Here is a 15,971-nt window from a genome sequence, read left to right on the forward strand (position 1 = left end):
TACCAAGGCAGACAATTCAATTTTGGTGTTTACACCCATGAAATAAGTGGAGGTTCATAGTCCTTTCTGTTTTTCCCTAGATTTGTTCCCGACAAGGAGTTTTCTGGTTCAGACCGTAGACAGAGAGGCCGAGAAGGACCAGTTCAGTTTGAAGAAGATCCTTTTGGTTTGGACAAGTTTTTGGAAGAAGCCAAACAGCATGGTGGCTCTAAAAGACCCTCAGATAGCAGCCGACCCAAGGAACATGAACATGAAGGCAAGAAGAGGAGGAAGGAGTAGACATACCTCTCTTCAAAGTGAATGAACTATTACACATAACCCTAATGATGCAAGTCATGGGGGAACACTTTGTAAATGGTCGGGATAAAAACCAAACCTGGGTATCAGATCCCAGTGCTACTTTTTACTACGGGCGATGAGGGGACTAAAAATTCTACTTTGAATTATTTAGCTTTTTTAAAACAGTGGGTTGTGTTTGTGCTTCTCCCTCCTTTTAGCACCTGCAGAACGTACAGCCCACACAGAATTAAGACCATTTTGTGTGACACTAGTAGTGGGGGGTAATATTTTACATAAGAAGAACTACTTATGAATAAGGTTACCCCAACCATGATGAGGAGGATGTTCACATATTAGGACTGTGCCACCAAATGAATTTTGCCCCTATTGTGCTATTTTACTTTGGAGTGGGGAAAATAAGGTCTTGCTTAGTACAACTATTTGTTAGAAATAAAAACATTTAGACAAAAGTCTCAGTTAAATTTATTTAATTGGAAATAATCAGAAATCTTTCTCTTCATCAGATGTTTGGTCACCTTGCAACATTTTTCGTCTTTGAGCTTGAATGTAGACCTAGAAAAAAAAAAATCAAATTAGCAATGTGTGCAAAAAAATTAAAACTTTAGCAAGTTCCATTTTATAAGAATGCCTTACTAAGGACTGAGCACCAGTGACTCAAGCAGTTATTTGTACCTTGTTGTTGGGAGACTACCTGAACTTTAAAATGGTAAATAAATTTGACACGATATCTTATAATAAGTAGAGAAGTCAGGATTTCAACCCTAGTTTTGCCCAATTTGAATGTGCACTCCTGTTTCCACTGCTGGTATTATTTATACCTTGGTACCCATTAAAGATCTTCTCACTGAGAGTATACCTCAGTGGTAGAGCACATGCTTAGCATGTATTAGGCTCTGGATTCAATCCCTAGCACTAAAAATTAAGGGGTCCTCCTGTTTCTCCACATTTTTTAGAAGTGAACACTCTACCACTACCACTCTTAGCAAGTATTAGAGAAGGTTTTCAGACCTAAATTTCCCCAAATTCCTATCATTCCACATTTCTGGCTTATTAAGTAATACATGGAAAGCTCATAATAAAGAAGCATTTACCTTTACTCCATCAATAATATGATTTTCCTGTTGCATTGCATTCTGAAGTTCTTCTTCTGATGAAAAGTGAATCCAACCCATACCTTTATGAAAGCCAGTCTCTTTGTCCTGAAAATTTTTAATAACAAAGATTAATCATGAACTTGAAAAAATTTCCAGGAACTTCAAATCAAACAACTTCTTCATTTGTCAAAACCAGATTACAGACAAATGTCAAATAACTTGCTTTAGTATATATTTACCTTCCTCCAGGATATATACCAGTGTCAACATTCTGCTTTTTTAACTGTCACTGGAGAAGATAAGGATAATGAGGTTTATGCATTATTCTAGATGCAGACCACAGTAACAGCCAAGGGAAACTGATTACTACAGTACTCAGACTAACCCCCTCATTCCTAGGAACTAGAAATAAGCCCCAAAACCTAGCTGCATCTGACATTTCTGAAACTACAACCTCATCACCACTACTACACTTGTATCACATGTTCCTAACAAGACAGGAAAGAAATATTATCTTTACATAGCTAGACTTCTGGTTAATTTAAGCAATTTGCTACTTTCCCTTGCACAGTACTTCTCAAAGTATGAATGATGTGGAAAATAGAGTCTTGTGCTTGGAGGCACACTGCTGTGTCCCTTTAGCCATCCATTAAAGGACAGGCTGGGGAAGATGATCATTTGGTTCTCAATCTTGCTAAAAGTTATGTTGTGTTTTGTGGAAGACCAACCTTGCACGTGACTGGGTCACACTCCCGGCTGGGTACTAAGGCACTCAGTCACAGAAATGTGGCAGAGCTTTCCCCACCCTTCTTGGGTTCAAGGTTCGGTGTCTCCTGCATGGGTGTGTCTTGCTACAGCCCCCTGGGTGAAACTATGCTCACCTGTTCCTTTGTAATATAACCCCTTGCCCTGTTTAGGATAGAATCTTCCATGGAAGTGCCTTGTGTGTGCCCCTTCTCTTACTGTGCCCTTGGGTGTGGCCTACCCAGGTGTCAGTCAACCTGCTGACAGTGGACATCATGAAGATAGACTCAGCCCCCTGAAACCTGACCCCTTGCCTTATTTGAATAACTTCTCCTCACGAGCTCTCTCTCTCTCTTCCTGCGGACCCTTAAGGTCAGGAGTCACCACAGTGACCCCAAAGAAAAAGGTATTTGTGTCTCTTATGTGGTTATTTCGTGCAGCCCAATTAGCCCAGTTTAACTGGAGTGACTCCCTGAGCCGGCAGTGTTTTACCAAAAAAGTCAAAAGACTTAGATATTGCTCCTGTTCTTCAGAGTGTTAACCAAGAATGCAGGAAAAGTTTCTGGTGATTTCCCAGTCATCTCATCATTTACTTTCCTACCTGTGATAGATGCCTCCATTGGATTGACCCATTTCCACAAGTAAAGGCATTTAAAAAAAAAAAACAAAAAACTGAGTGTTTTAAATTTTAGATAATATATTCCTAAAAAAGAAACCAGGATTTCCAACTTGCATACAATAAATTTAACTTGAATTAATATTTTCCTGTTATATTTTGTTTAGTGTTTTACCAAGAATCAAAGCCTTTTTATAAGATCTGTTCATCCTGGGTCCTAAATTCATTTTTAGTGGCAACCAAGAAAAATCTATTCATTTTTATTAGAAGAAATGTTTGTAAATGTGCTAAGAGCCAAGTATATGATGCATGGCATTTTTGGTCTAAAGGTGACGCCAGCTAGCCATTGAGATGATATGATTATGTTAAGATTTGCATTCATATGGATATTGGACTCAGATGATATGATTATGTTAAGATTTGCATTCATATGGATATTGGACTCCTGCTGTTCACCTAGGCCGGCTACGGGACTCCTGGAGAGTTCCCATTGGTTGGGGAAGTACAGTAGGAGGGAGTTCCGGGGGAGGAGCTCTCTCTGCGGTCCGGGAGGAGGCCGCGTGGGCGGAAAAAATCTTCCCGGGCGGTACCGGACATTGGTGGCAGTTTCAAAAAATAAACTTTGTTCCTGCTTGAGTGGCTCGTGATTTTGTGCCCAGCCAGACTGCGGCAACTGGTGGCCCGTACGGGGAACGCCTGAAGTTTGGAGCTGAGTAAAATTGCTCGCCCCTGAGGGAAGGCAACAAAATGGGTGACCATTTCAAAAAACAATGTGTTCTCGTTTTGATTTATCTTGTTTTTGTTTCAAGCTGCCTATCCCTAGAATTTTCTCAGGCAAACTGGGAAAATTGGTTGGCTCAAGGTTTGAAGTTATTCGGCCCTGAGAAAGAGAAAATTGATACAACTATTCTTTGTTCGGTTTTTGTTTCATTCTGTTTCGGTTTTGTTTTATGCTATCTTATTGGGTTGCATTACCTTTATAGTAGATTAGAAACTAGTAAAAAACAAACCGAAAGACTGTTAAGTAAATTGTTAGAGGTCCAGACTATGGTAGAAAACATGTTAGGTCAAGCGAAAGAGAAGGTCTCTCAAGCTAGTCAGACAGAGAAAGATTTGAAGAAAGAAAGCTTAGAGGAAAAACAACCATCAGGCGGGGAATTACAACAGGAGGCTGCTACTAACCCCGTTCTATCACCAGAGGGCGTAATTCAACCAACAGCTCCATCTACAGCTGAGCGGCCCTCAACTCCCGTAGTTGATGGACAGAATCCTGAGGCAGGACCCCAAAGATTAGCATGCCCTGTACTTGAGCAGGCAGGAGGGCAACGAATTCACCATGCTTTAGATTTCAAAACAGTGAAGCAATTAAAGGAGGCTGTAACAACCTACGGGCCGCAAGCACCCTTCACTGTGAGCATGGTCGAATCCATTACCAACTTAGACATGACGCCAGCAGATTGGGCTAACATGTGTCGATCTGTGCTAAATGGAGGACAATATTTGTTATGGAAGGTTGCCAATGAGGAATTTTGCATGGAGACAGCTAGGCGAAATGCAACAGCCGGTTACCCTCAAAGAAATCTAGAGATGTTATTAGGAAAAGGACCTTATGAGGGTCAACGGCAACAAATTGAATATGATCCTGGCGTATACGCACAAATTGCTGCAGACGCAGTTAGGGCATGGAAAACTTTACAGGGGCATAGAGATTTACAAGGACAATTATCTAAGGTAATACAAGGAGCTAATGAACCTTACGCTGAATTTGTAGATAGGCTTATTCAGACAGCATCTAGAGTATTTGGAGATACAGAACAGGCAATGCCATTTATAAAACAACTGGCTTATGACCAAGCAAATCGTTGCTGCAGAGAGGTCATCAGACCATGGAAACATGAAGATTTAAACACATATATTAAATTATGTAGAGACATTAATGAACAAGGGCAAGTCTTAGCAGCAGTACAACAGGCTTTAGATGCCAGGCCAAAAACATGCTATAATTGTGATCAAACAGGACATTTTAAAAGGAGTTGCCCCATAGGAGGAGGGTTTAACAAGGCTAGGTATCAAAGGAATAGAATACCGGGTATTTGCCCACGATGCCGTAGAGGGAAACATTGGGCTAATGAATGCCGTTCTCAAACCACCATAGAAGGTATTCCGTTATCAAAAAACAGACAAGGACCAAATGTTTACCCACGATATCGTGGAGAAAGACATCAGGCTCCATTGCCAAAAAACGGACTGGAGGGCCCAATGCTCCGGGGCCCAAAACCACAAATATACGGGGCAATGGAGGAACCCAGCAACACCATCAAGGTAGTGCCCAGGACGCATTATCCATTAAATCCCTCATCAGACAAACTAGAGGGAGTGCAAGGTTGGACATCTGTGCCTCTGCCAGAGCAGTACTAACTCCAGAGATGGGAGTTCAAATCATTCCCACAGGAGTAAAAGGACCTCTTCCCCAAGGAACAGTAGGCTTATTATTGGGACGCAGTTCTTCAACACTAAAAGGACTTATGATAAGTCCTGGGGTAATTGATCCCGATTATGAAGGTGAAATAAAAATTATAGCTAGTTCTCCAAGAGGTATATCAGTAATTTCACCAGGAGATAGAATAGCACAGTTATTAATAATACCCAGCCTACATGATAAATTTTCCAGTCATACTGTAGAAAGAGGTTCCAGGGGATTAGGCTCCACAGGTGTAGATTGGGCTATGCTGTCTTTAAATCTAGATTCTCGCCCAATGCTAAAACTAAATATTCAAGGACATGACTTTAATGGGCTACTTGATACAGGTGCAGACCTTAGCATCATATCTCATCAAGAATGGCCGAAACATTGGCCATTACAACAAGCCACTCAAACGCTTCAAGGCCTAAGAGTGACAACTAATCCCCATAGAAGTGCAATGGTATTAGATTGGAAGGATCCTGAAGGATGTGAAGGAACTATACAGCCCTATGTATTGGATCATCTTCCTATAAATTTATGGGGACGAGATGTCCTAGATCAATTAGGTTTGACATTAACAAATAACATCAATCCTAATGCGCCCACTACTAGAGCTAGACAAGGCTTTAGGAAAGAAGAAAGATTAAGAGAACAAGAACAAGGTATGACAGCACCAATTCAAATAGATCAAAAAACAAATAGACATGGATTGGGTTTTCAGAAAGGACCACTGAGACAATCAAAATTACTTGGAAATCAAAAAGACCAGTGTGGGTTCCTCAGTGGCCCCTGACTAAAGAAAAGATACAAATAGCCCATGACCTGGTCAAACAACAATTAGCGGAGGGACATATACAACCTTCCGTATCTCCCCATAATACTCCCATTTTTGTCATTAAAAAGAAATCTGGTAAATGGAGATTATTACAAGATTTAAGAGCCATTAATAATGAGATGGTTATTATGGGACCTGCTCAATCAGGGATTCCCCAATTGTCTGCTTTACCAAAAACCTGGTATGTTTTAGCTATAGATATTAAAGATTGTTTTTTTTCAATTCCAATTCATCCCGAGGATAGTCCACATTTTGCATTTACTATCCCTGCACTAAATCATGAAGGTCCTGATCAGAGATATGAATGGAAAGTACTCCCTCAAGGGATGGCTAATAGTCCAACTATGTGTCAAATTTATGTTAACAAAGCAATCCAGCCACTTAGAAATCAAAATCCTGAACTACAAATATTTCACTATATGGATGATGTGTTATTGGCACATAAAGATAAAAACACATTGCTAGAATGTTATGCCACACTTACAAATTTATTAAAAAATTATAATCTAGAGATAGCAATAGATAAAGTACAATTAAATCTTCCAATTAATTATTTAGGGGTTTTATTATCCTCAACCATGGTCCGTCCACCCAAAATTCAAATACGAATAGATCAACTCAAATCACTTAACGACTTTCAAAAGTTATTAGGAGACATAAATTGGATAAGGCCTTATCTAGGCATACCAACAGGAAAGTTGGGACCTTTATTTGATATTCTAAAAGGTCCATCAGATCCAAATTCACCCCGCATGTTGACGCCTGAAGCAAGAAAGGCATTAAAAATCATTGAAACATATATGGAAAATATGCATTTGGATAGAATTGATATAAGTTTGCCTTTATTATTTATTGTACTGCCAACAAAAAATATTCCTACAGGAGTATTCTGGCAAGAAGGTCCATTATTGTGGATACATTTATCTTATTCTCCTAACACTATTCTTACTAGGTATCCTGAGGCTGTAGGACAATTAATACTCAAAGGAATAAAAGCAGCCAAGGGAGTGTTTGGGATTTCTCCCAATAAAATTATTACTCCATATACTATAGATCAAATTGATGAGTTAGCTAATGAGTTAAATACTTGGGCAATAATCATGTGTAAATCTAATGTTTCATTTGATAATCACTTACCGTCTAATCCTTTGTTGTCTTTTTGGTCTAAACATCCTGTAATTTTTCCAAAGATGACAAAAAAAACCCCTATCATGTATGCTCCAAATATATTCACTGATGGGTCAAATAATGGTACAGCAGCAGTAGTTACCCCTGATCAAACTTTTACATTTTTAGTACCCAAACAATCAGCTCAAAAGGTAGAGCTTAATGCAGTATTACAAGCTTTTATGATGTTTAAAGATTCTGTATTTAATTTATTTTCTGATAGTCAGTACGTAGTTAATACTATAGTATCCCTTGAAGATGCTGGTAGGATTTCCCCTTCTTCTACTGTTTTCTCTTTGTTTTCCACTATACAAAGTCTAATCTGGGACAGAAAAGATCCATTCTTTATAGGACATATCAGGGCACATACAGGATTGCCTGGAGCCCTTAGTTTGGGCAATGAGTTAGCAGATAAATCTACACATGACATACATATTTTCTCCACAATAGAAGAAGCTATAAATTTTCATAAAAGGTTCCATGTCAATGCTAATACTTTACAAAAGCGTTTTAAAATAACTAAAGAACAAGCCCAACATATAATAAAACAATGTCAAAATTGTGTGACATTTTTACCACAAATTAATCTTGGAGTCAATCCTAGAGGACTGATACCTAACCATATTTGGCAGATGGACGTCACACACTTGCCACAATTTGGAAAATTAAAATATTTACATGTTACAGTTGATACTTCTTCCGGATTTCTGATGGGCTCCCTTCATGCCGGAGAAAAAACTAAAGATGTTATAGCTCATTGCTTACAAAATTTTGCCACTGTGGGCGTTCCAAAACAGTTAAAAACCGATAATGGTCCTGGTTATACGTCCACCTCTTTTAAACAATTTTGCTCATCATTTGGCATTACTCACATAACAGAAATTCCATACAATCCACAAGGACAAGGCATAGTTGAAAGAGCTCATCAAACTATTAAAATGTACTTATTAAAACAAAAGGAGGGAATTGGAAAGGGGTATATATCCCCCAAAGATAAACTTAAAATAACCCTTTTTACTCTAAACTTTTTAAATTTGGATTCATCAGGGCTTAGTGCTGCGGAAAGACATTTGTATCCAAAAAATGTACATAAGCCTAAGGTACTTTGGAAGGATATTCTAACAGGACAATGGAAAGGTCCTGACCCAGTGATAGTCTGGAGTCGGGGCTCTGTTTGTGTTTTTCCACAGGGAGAACAGCAGCCGATTTGGATTCCAGAGAGATTAACTAAAACAATTTCTACAGAACAAAAGGAAAATGATTCGACTCAAATCCATAACAGCTGATATCCAGAGCTCCAGCTTGGCTATTCTTACATCTGCGACAGTGATTAACCAGGATGCTTTTTTCAATATCTATTTTATTATTGCTTTTTCCCACATCATAAAGTTCTATTTTATTTTTGAGCTCATACAGACCTAGGTTAATGTTTTTTCTGATCAGTTTTATTTTTTGACTGTGGAGTTTTTGAACATTGCAATGGAGATTTCACCTAGGTAAAGCTACAAGGCCTTTACTATTGTCTTATGTGTTATATGTTACGTGTGCACACTTCTGTTTTGTGTTGTATGTCTGTATGTGCGTATGTCCATGTATCACATATGAGGGGCGCTCATGCACATGGATCCAAAAATTTTTTTTTTATTATTATTCACGTGATTTTAATAGTTTAATTTAATTTGGGTAAACAGCTGTTGAGGATTGTTTTAATATATGAACAAATAGAAGGTTAACAGATCTGTTTGTTTACTTTCACCTTTCCTTTTCATTATATTTAATAATTCTGTTCAGGATAATGTAAATTGTTCTAAATATTGTTCTCTTAGTACCTGTTGAAATGTTACATATTTTTTTTAGCATCATTGTCAAAATTCCTATTTTCATCCCAGTGCCGGTGAAGACAAAGATAAAACCAAACTACAACTTCTTCGAGAGTTATCACAACAAACCGTGTAAACTGATACATGAATGATTTATAACTCAACAAGTAATGCTCAATCAATGAGTCGATTTATTTTGGAAGGATATGGACATATTGATAGATTCCTCTGCTTTGAACTGCTTACAAAACTTGCCTGGACTATGTATCACTTGTATGCTTTATTTTGGGAGGATATGGACATATTGATAGATTCCTCTGCTTTGAACTGCTTATAGAATTTGCCTGGACTATGTATCACTTGTATGCTTTGTGATCTATTTGTTGATGCAGCGAATTATGGTAGTGCTAGCGTATCTTTGCTGATGTGTCCAGTGATGTAATTTTTCCTAGGAGCCGTTAATTGACTTGGTGTCATGACATTTCTGTATCCTCCTCCCTTCTACTAGTGATGGTCTAATTTTGGGGGCCAACAGAGGTGAGGTAAAGAACCTCACCCCCCCACCAGCACCAAGGGCCAAATTTGGGGGCCAACAGAGGTGAGGCAAAGAACCTCACCCCCCCACTGGTACATAGGCCTATCCACAAGTATGGCTATATGCTGGACCGGTAGTCAGTGACGGGTATGATCCAATTGCAGTGGTATCAACCTAAGACAGGAGGCTGACGCCTAAAAGTCAGTTTTCCGATGACGGGTAAGAACCATATGTTGAATTGGACAAACCTAACAGGCACGGTCCCTAGCCAGATTGCTTGTTACTTAAACAGAAGGGGGGAGATGCTAAGAGCCAAGTATATGATGCATGGCATTTTTGGTCTAAAGGTGACGCCAGCTAGCCATTGAGATGATATGATTATGTTAAGATTTGCATTCATATGGATATTGGACTCCTGCTGTTCACCTAGGCCGGCTACGGGACTCCTGGAGAGTTCCCATTGGTTGGGGAAGTACAGTAGGAGGGAGTTCCGGGGGAGGAGCTCTCTCTGCGGTCCGGGAGGAGGCCGCGTGGGCGGAAAAAATCTTCCCGGGCGGTACCGGACATTGGCGGCAGTTTCAAAAAAATAAACTTTGTTCCTGCTTGAGTGGCTCGTGATTTTGTGCCCAGCCAGACTGCGGCATAAATGCACTTTAAAAAATTTAGTTTTTAAACTTATAGAAAGCTATACATTCACGTCTGAAATCTTCCCGGGCGGTACCGGACATTGGCGGCAGTTTCAAAAAAATAAACTTTGTTCCTGCTTGAGTGGCTCGTGATTTTGTGCCCAGCCAGACTGCGGCATAAATGCACTTTAAAAAATTTAGTTTTTAAACTTATAGAAAGCTATACATTCACGTCTGTAATCCATGTTTCAACTATAAAATTCCATTATATCAATGACTTTATCTAGTCAGTCTCACTGATAAACATTTAAATTTTTTAGTTGATTATTATTAATGCTGCTTTGAACGTTTTTGAACATATATTTTTGTAGGATAAACTCCTACAAATAGAATTGTTAAAGCAAATACAAACCCTCTTTTTTTTTTTTTTTTTTTTGTAATACCTTTATTTATTTGTATGTGGTGCTGAGGATCCAACCCAGTGCCTCACACATGCTAGGCAAGCGTTCTACCACTGAGCTACAACCTAAGCCCCCAAATTCTTAATTTTGGTATTTTGCCAAACTAGACTTCAGAACTGAAGGTAACAGTTAAATTTCTCAATGAAATTGAGTGCCAGTTTCCCTACACTTTAACCAACACTAGATATGAGAAAATCTGTCAGGTTTTTGGAAGCTAAATAACATTAAACCAAGAGTTAAGAATTTAAATTTATTTAGAATGATATTTTACCATGGCTGTTTCAGTGTCATGAAATGTTACTGTGTGTAAACTCCAATCACACACACACACACACACACACACACACACACACCCCACCACAAAAACCCAGTAATTGTAGAAAATTACAGACTAGGATAAAGCAGAAAAAATTTATACAATGATTTTTAGATCCTCATGAGAAAGCAAATGAAATGTAATTAACAAAAGTACTGTTTCATAGGTTAGAAATACTAAAACTAAATGGCATTCAATAAAATTTAAAATAGACACTACAAATTCTAAAATATTATCCTTTACTTCCTGAAGTCATTATAATGGTTTAGGGAGCAGATTTCTGAAGATGGAACCCATATCTCCATGCACCCTTTTCCCGTATAACCCCCCTTCTTGGAGTGTAGGCAGGATCTGTAACTATTTTCTCAACAAAAGAATAAAGTAAGGATGATAGGCTGCCATGCCTTGTTCTGACAGTGAAGGCACTGTCACTCTGGTGATAAGGTTATATGTAAGACTTCTATATTAACAGACTGGAGAAACTCCCTTGCTGGCTTTGAAGAAGAAAGCTGCCATGCTGTAAAACAGACTACAAAGTAGGTGACCAGAAATTACAGGCAGTCCTTAGGAAGTGAGAGCAGCTCCCAGCTAAAACCCAAGAAAACAGGGACCTTCATCCTATAGTTGAAAGATGAATTCTGCCAAAAACTTCAGGGAGCTTGAAAGTCAGTCTTCCCCTGAGACTCTAATGGAGCAGACTGAAGCCCCAGTGGATAGGATTGCCATGCACAATCCTGAGCAGAGGGAGGATCAGCTCCTCTGCCCAGTTGTCAGATCACCTGTTTTTTACAGACATTAAGTTTGTGGTAGTTTGTTATGCAACAATAAAAAACTACTACAAATACCTAAAGTTTTGTTGTTTTAATCAATAATACCCATAACTTTATCAGTAAAGACTAAACAGCTTCCTTTTTTTTTTTTTTTTTTGGTACTAGGGATTTCTACCACTGAACTATAACCCCAGCCCTTTTATTTTGACAAGGCCTTGCTAAATTGCAGTCCCCCTGTCTCACTCTCCCAAGTCATTAAGATGACAGGTGTGTGTGTGCCACTGCACCTGGATTCATTATTAATATATGCTTTCATGGGGCTGGGGATGTGGCTCAAGCGGTAGCGCGCTCGCCTAGCATGCGTGCGGCCCGGGTTCGATCCTCAGCACCACATACAAAGATGTTGTGTCTGCCGAGAAATAAAAAATAAATATTAAAAATTCTCTCTCTCTCTCTCTCTCCCTCCCTCTCTCACTCTATCTTTAAAAAAAAAAAAATATATGCTTTCATTTTTAAAAAGCAAGAATTAGGACAATACTAGGACTGCACATATGCTAGGCAAGCATCTACTTCTGAGCTACACCCTCCAGACCCCAACAGTTAAGATAATACTCACAAAAGGTACAGTGCACTTCCGTATATGACCAAACTGAGAAAAGTGTTCTCTTAGCTCACCTGTACGAGAAAATATATTAAAAATAGTTAACACATTTTGTATTCTCTATCCTAGATTATAATTGGAAACCAAGGGGGGTCCAAGAGTCCCCAAGCATCTTGTAGAACTTCTTTATATATTCTTAGCCTTAAGATTTCAACAAGCAGCTACAGGACTGACCAAATTGCCATAATGTACCAGATTTGATGGTGGGTTGGGGACATGCTGGGCTAGCTATAGTCTCCATATGCAACAATACTAAGTATTTTCATCATACCAGATACATACTAGGTATGTGAATTATAATCCCTGTGAGTAGATCACACAGAAGACGAAAATCAATTATAATCCAGAGTGTTGCCAGCTATATTAGAGGTCTCCAACAAAATCCTAATTTACTGGTCTTTCAAAACTTAAAGTTTATACTAGGCTAAATAATTGGTGCTTGAAAATATGTTTTGCTGACCTCATCCACCCTTCCTGCCTTATTTCCCACTGTTGGCCCACAGTTCTCTCCCTAGAACAGCAAACGGAATTCTCTATATCTTATCCTGTGGATTCCCATTTTTGCACATGTTGTTCTCTTCCCTTGATATGTCTCTAATCCTATCTCCTTCCTAAGTTATAACAATCCTTCCAGACTCAAGTCAAATACATCTACTGAGTATTATTTTATGGGGCTCCTACTGCCACACAGGAAAAGTACTAGCCCTGTGAGACCTCAAAAATTTATAGCATGTAATTGTATTAATTTGTTGCAGTGCTAGGGATTGAACCCAAGGCCTCATGCACACTAGGCAAGCACTCTACCAGTAAGCCACATTCCCAGCCCTAAAATGTACTATCTTAAAGATGGAAAACTACATGACCACTTTTTCTTCTGAACTACAGTAGTTGTATTTTGCTGGTTTGAATTTTATATTATCTGCTTATATCTTTTAATTCATCTAAATTTGATTGGTTCAACTCCCTATATTTATGTTTGTAAGTCTTCTCAGCCCCACCACTACTCGTATACAAGAGTAGAAACCACTATGTTTACAGTGTAAGATACATAGTAGGACTTCAATATTGGCTGAATAAGTAAATAAATAATCCTTCAACAATTCACAAAAGCTAAATTCCTGTAGGTCCCTAATAGTTGGTCAACCCAGCAGGAAAGATCAGATCACAGAACATGATGCTAACAAAGCAAAACCATGTTAAACATGTATGTTTTATACCATCTATTATAAGTTCTAGAAAACACTTCCAAAATATTACGGTTTGGGCCGTAAATGTCCCCAAAGCCCTCATGTTGAAGGCCTGGTTCCCAGTCTGTGGGATACTGGGAGATGGAGGAACTTTCAGAAGGTGGAGCCTCAAGTACAAAAGTTAGATCACTGGGGGTGTGCCCTTAAAGGGATCCTCTCTCTGCATCCCATTGGCCATGAGGTGAACAGCTGTCCTCTGCCAACACACCTCCCACATGCATGATATACTATGCTGCCACAGGCCCAAAAAACAGGGTAAGCAACCTCGGACTGAAACCTAAAAAGAGGTAAAAATAATCCCTCCCTCCTTCGAGTTGTTTATTTCAGGAATTTCTTCACAGCACTTTAAAAAAAAACTCTGGATGGAAACCTTTTTACCTAATCACTTATAATTATTCAGGGAAAACAGCTACAAGTATCAAAAACAATGCCTTTAACATAACAGATAAATGTTAAATACTGGCTGAGTGAGCGAGTGAACTGAGAAAAAGTATTTCAAAGTTGTGATTATGGAGCTTTAAAAGTTCTAGCCAGGCGAAGTGCATTAGTGCACGACAGTAATCCTAGCAGTAATCCCAGCAGCTCAGGAAGCTGAGGCAGGAGGATCAAGAGTTCAAAGCTAGCCTCAGCAATTTAATAGGCCCTAAGCAATCAGTGAGGCCCAGTCTCTAAATAAAATATGAAAAAAAGCTAGGGATGTGTTTCAGTGGTTAAGTGCCCCTGTATTCAATCCTCAATACCTACCCCACAAAAAGTTTTAGACCAGCCATTATGGTATAAAAACTTGCAACTACTAGATGCTGGTGAAAACCTTCAGCCTTTTTCAGAAAGCATAAAAGAAACTTTATTGGGTTTGGTCTTTACCATGCACATACTGAAAGATGGGGCACAAACCAAACTCTCCTTTGAGCCACCAAAATTAAGAAAATAGCCAGGTGCAATGGTGCATATCTGTAATCCCAGATACTCAGGAGACTGAGGCAGGAAGTTATTAAGTTCCAGGCCAGCCTGGCAACTAAGGGAGACCCTGTCTCAAAATAAAAAGGGGTTGAGGGGTTGCTGAGTGGTAGTACCCCTGGGTTCAATCCCCAGTGGGGGATGGGGAGGACACCTAAGAAAAATAACCCTGTTCCATCCTTTTATTTAAGGAGACTGGTCTATACATGAGAACATCTATCAAAGTTGATAGTGAATGTTTAAGTTTTAGTAAATATAAAAACCTTAATACTGCAACTGACAAGAGAGTTCAGAATTTCTCCAACCCTTTATCTCCAGAATAGGCCTCTCTCATGAGCTTCACATTTAGTAATCATGAAAATATCATTTGTTGAGTACTTTAACAAATCTAAGGAATGTATATATAAGCTCATTTAATCCTCTTCACAATGCTACCAGGTATTATTGATGCCATTTTTTAGATGATTAAACTAAATTAAAGAGCTGTGAGCCTCTTTCCCATAATCATCTTCAGTTATTCAGGTTTTCTTAACTACTAAATGGCTGAGTTGCAAGTCTGGCTTCAGAGTCCGCTTCTCAATCACAATGTACAACCTCTGTCCAGTACCCTGAAAGCGACCCCACAAGCTTCTAAAATCTCAACTTTCCGACTTTACTCTCCATCTCCTCTCAGCCTCCTCCTCCTAAAATCCAACTACATAACTGTCAACGCTAGAAATCTCGAGATCGTTCTGCTCTTTCCCTCATTACATAACACCACCACCCTGCTCGCAAGACATCACGAAATTCCACTGATTTTGTTTTCTGAAAATCTAAGTAGATCTGATCCCTTCCCTTTCCTCGCTCGGGTTTTCATTTCTGAATTAAATGTAACTGCCTGTTTTCTCGTAGCCATGCCTACAATCTTGCCAGTCAAAACAGTCCCTTCTAACTCATAAATTTCAAAAAGTGACCAAGTAATAAACGTTTCCACCAAATCACTCCAAATTACAGGAGATCATAAATTCGTGCCCTAAAAGTTCAGGGGGCATTCCCTAACCTTTCGATTGCGAAGAACACTTCTGTGCATTGGTTTGCCTGGAAGCAAACTTGGCCTTCTAATGCTACCACCACGCTGACTTCAGTGCTCTGCACAATGTAGAGGTTTGGGGGATCGCTTGGAACTTAAAATTCAGCCTCACCCACATCTCCATCACTCACTCGACGCCGCGGTCCAAGGAATTTTTCTGACAAAAGCAACCGTACGACCAACACTCGAACGCAGGGCCACTGCACCTCTCGCCGCCGAGGCTGCCATCTTGAGACTGAAGAACCTCCGTGAGCTGGTGTCGTGACCCCGGAAGAACCTGTCGGAGCCC

The 15,971-nt window shown here is 39.3% G+C and overlaps 2 protein-coding genes across 2 annotated transcripts in view; one reads left to right on the forward strand and one right to left on the reverse strand.

Annotated features, from left to right (window-relative positions):
• The window catches only part of Snw1 (SNW domain containing 1), a 37,570-nt gene extending 36,071 nt beyond the window's left edge, over positions 1 to 1,499 (forward strand). The window contains exon 14 of the mRNA XM_027931581.2: positions 81 to 1,499. Within this exon, the coding sequence (XP_027787382.1) occupies positions 81 to 279 (199 nt within the window). The 3' untranslated portion in view covers positions 280 to 1,499. The remainder of the gene's footprint in view (positions 1 to 80) is intronic.
• Slirp (SRA stem-loop interacting RNA binding protein) lies at positions 751 to 15,939 on the reverse strand. Its single transcript, XM_027931582.2, has 4 exons — positions 15,814 to 15,939; positions 12,365 to 12,423; positions 1,392 to 1,499; positions 751 to 852 (listed from the first exon to the last, which is right to left on the reverse strand). The coding sequence occupies exons 1-4, from the start codon at positions 15,908 to 15,910 to the stop codon at positions 781 to 783; spliced, it is 336 nt and encodes a 111-aa protein (XP_027787383.1). The 5' UTR covers positions 15,911 to 15,939; the 3' UTR covers positions 751 to 780.
• Between the last annotated feature and the right edge of the window lie 32 nt (positions 15,940 to 15,971).

This window comes from Marmota flaviventris, chromosome 2 (genome assembly GCF_047511675.1).
Source record: "Marmota flaviventris isolate mMarFla1 chromosome 2, mMarFla1.hap1, whole genome shotgun sequence".
In the NCBI taxonomy this organism is placed as follows: Eukaryota; Metazoa; Chordata; class Mammalia; order Rodentia; family Sciuridae; genus Marmota; species Marmota flaviventris.

Coding starts and splice junctions, on each gene's coding strand:
- Slirp (XM_027931582.2), bottom strand. CDS start 15,910: ATGGCAGCCTCGGCGGCGAGAGGTGCAGTGGCCCTGCGTTCGAGTGTT. Junction 12,424..15,813: donor TCCTTGGACCGCGGCGTCGA/GTGAGTGATGGA, acceptor TTTCTCGTACAG/GTGAGCTAAGAGAACACTTT. Junction 853..1,391: donor ATATTATTGATGGAGTAAAG/GTAAATGCTTCT, acceptor TTTTTTTTCTAG/GTCTACATTCAAGCTCAAAG.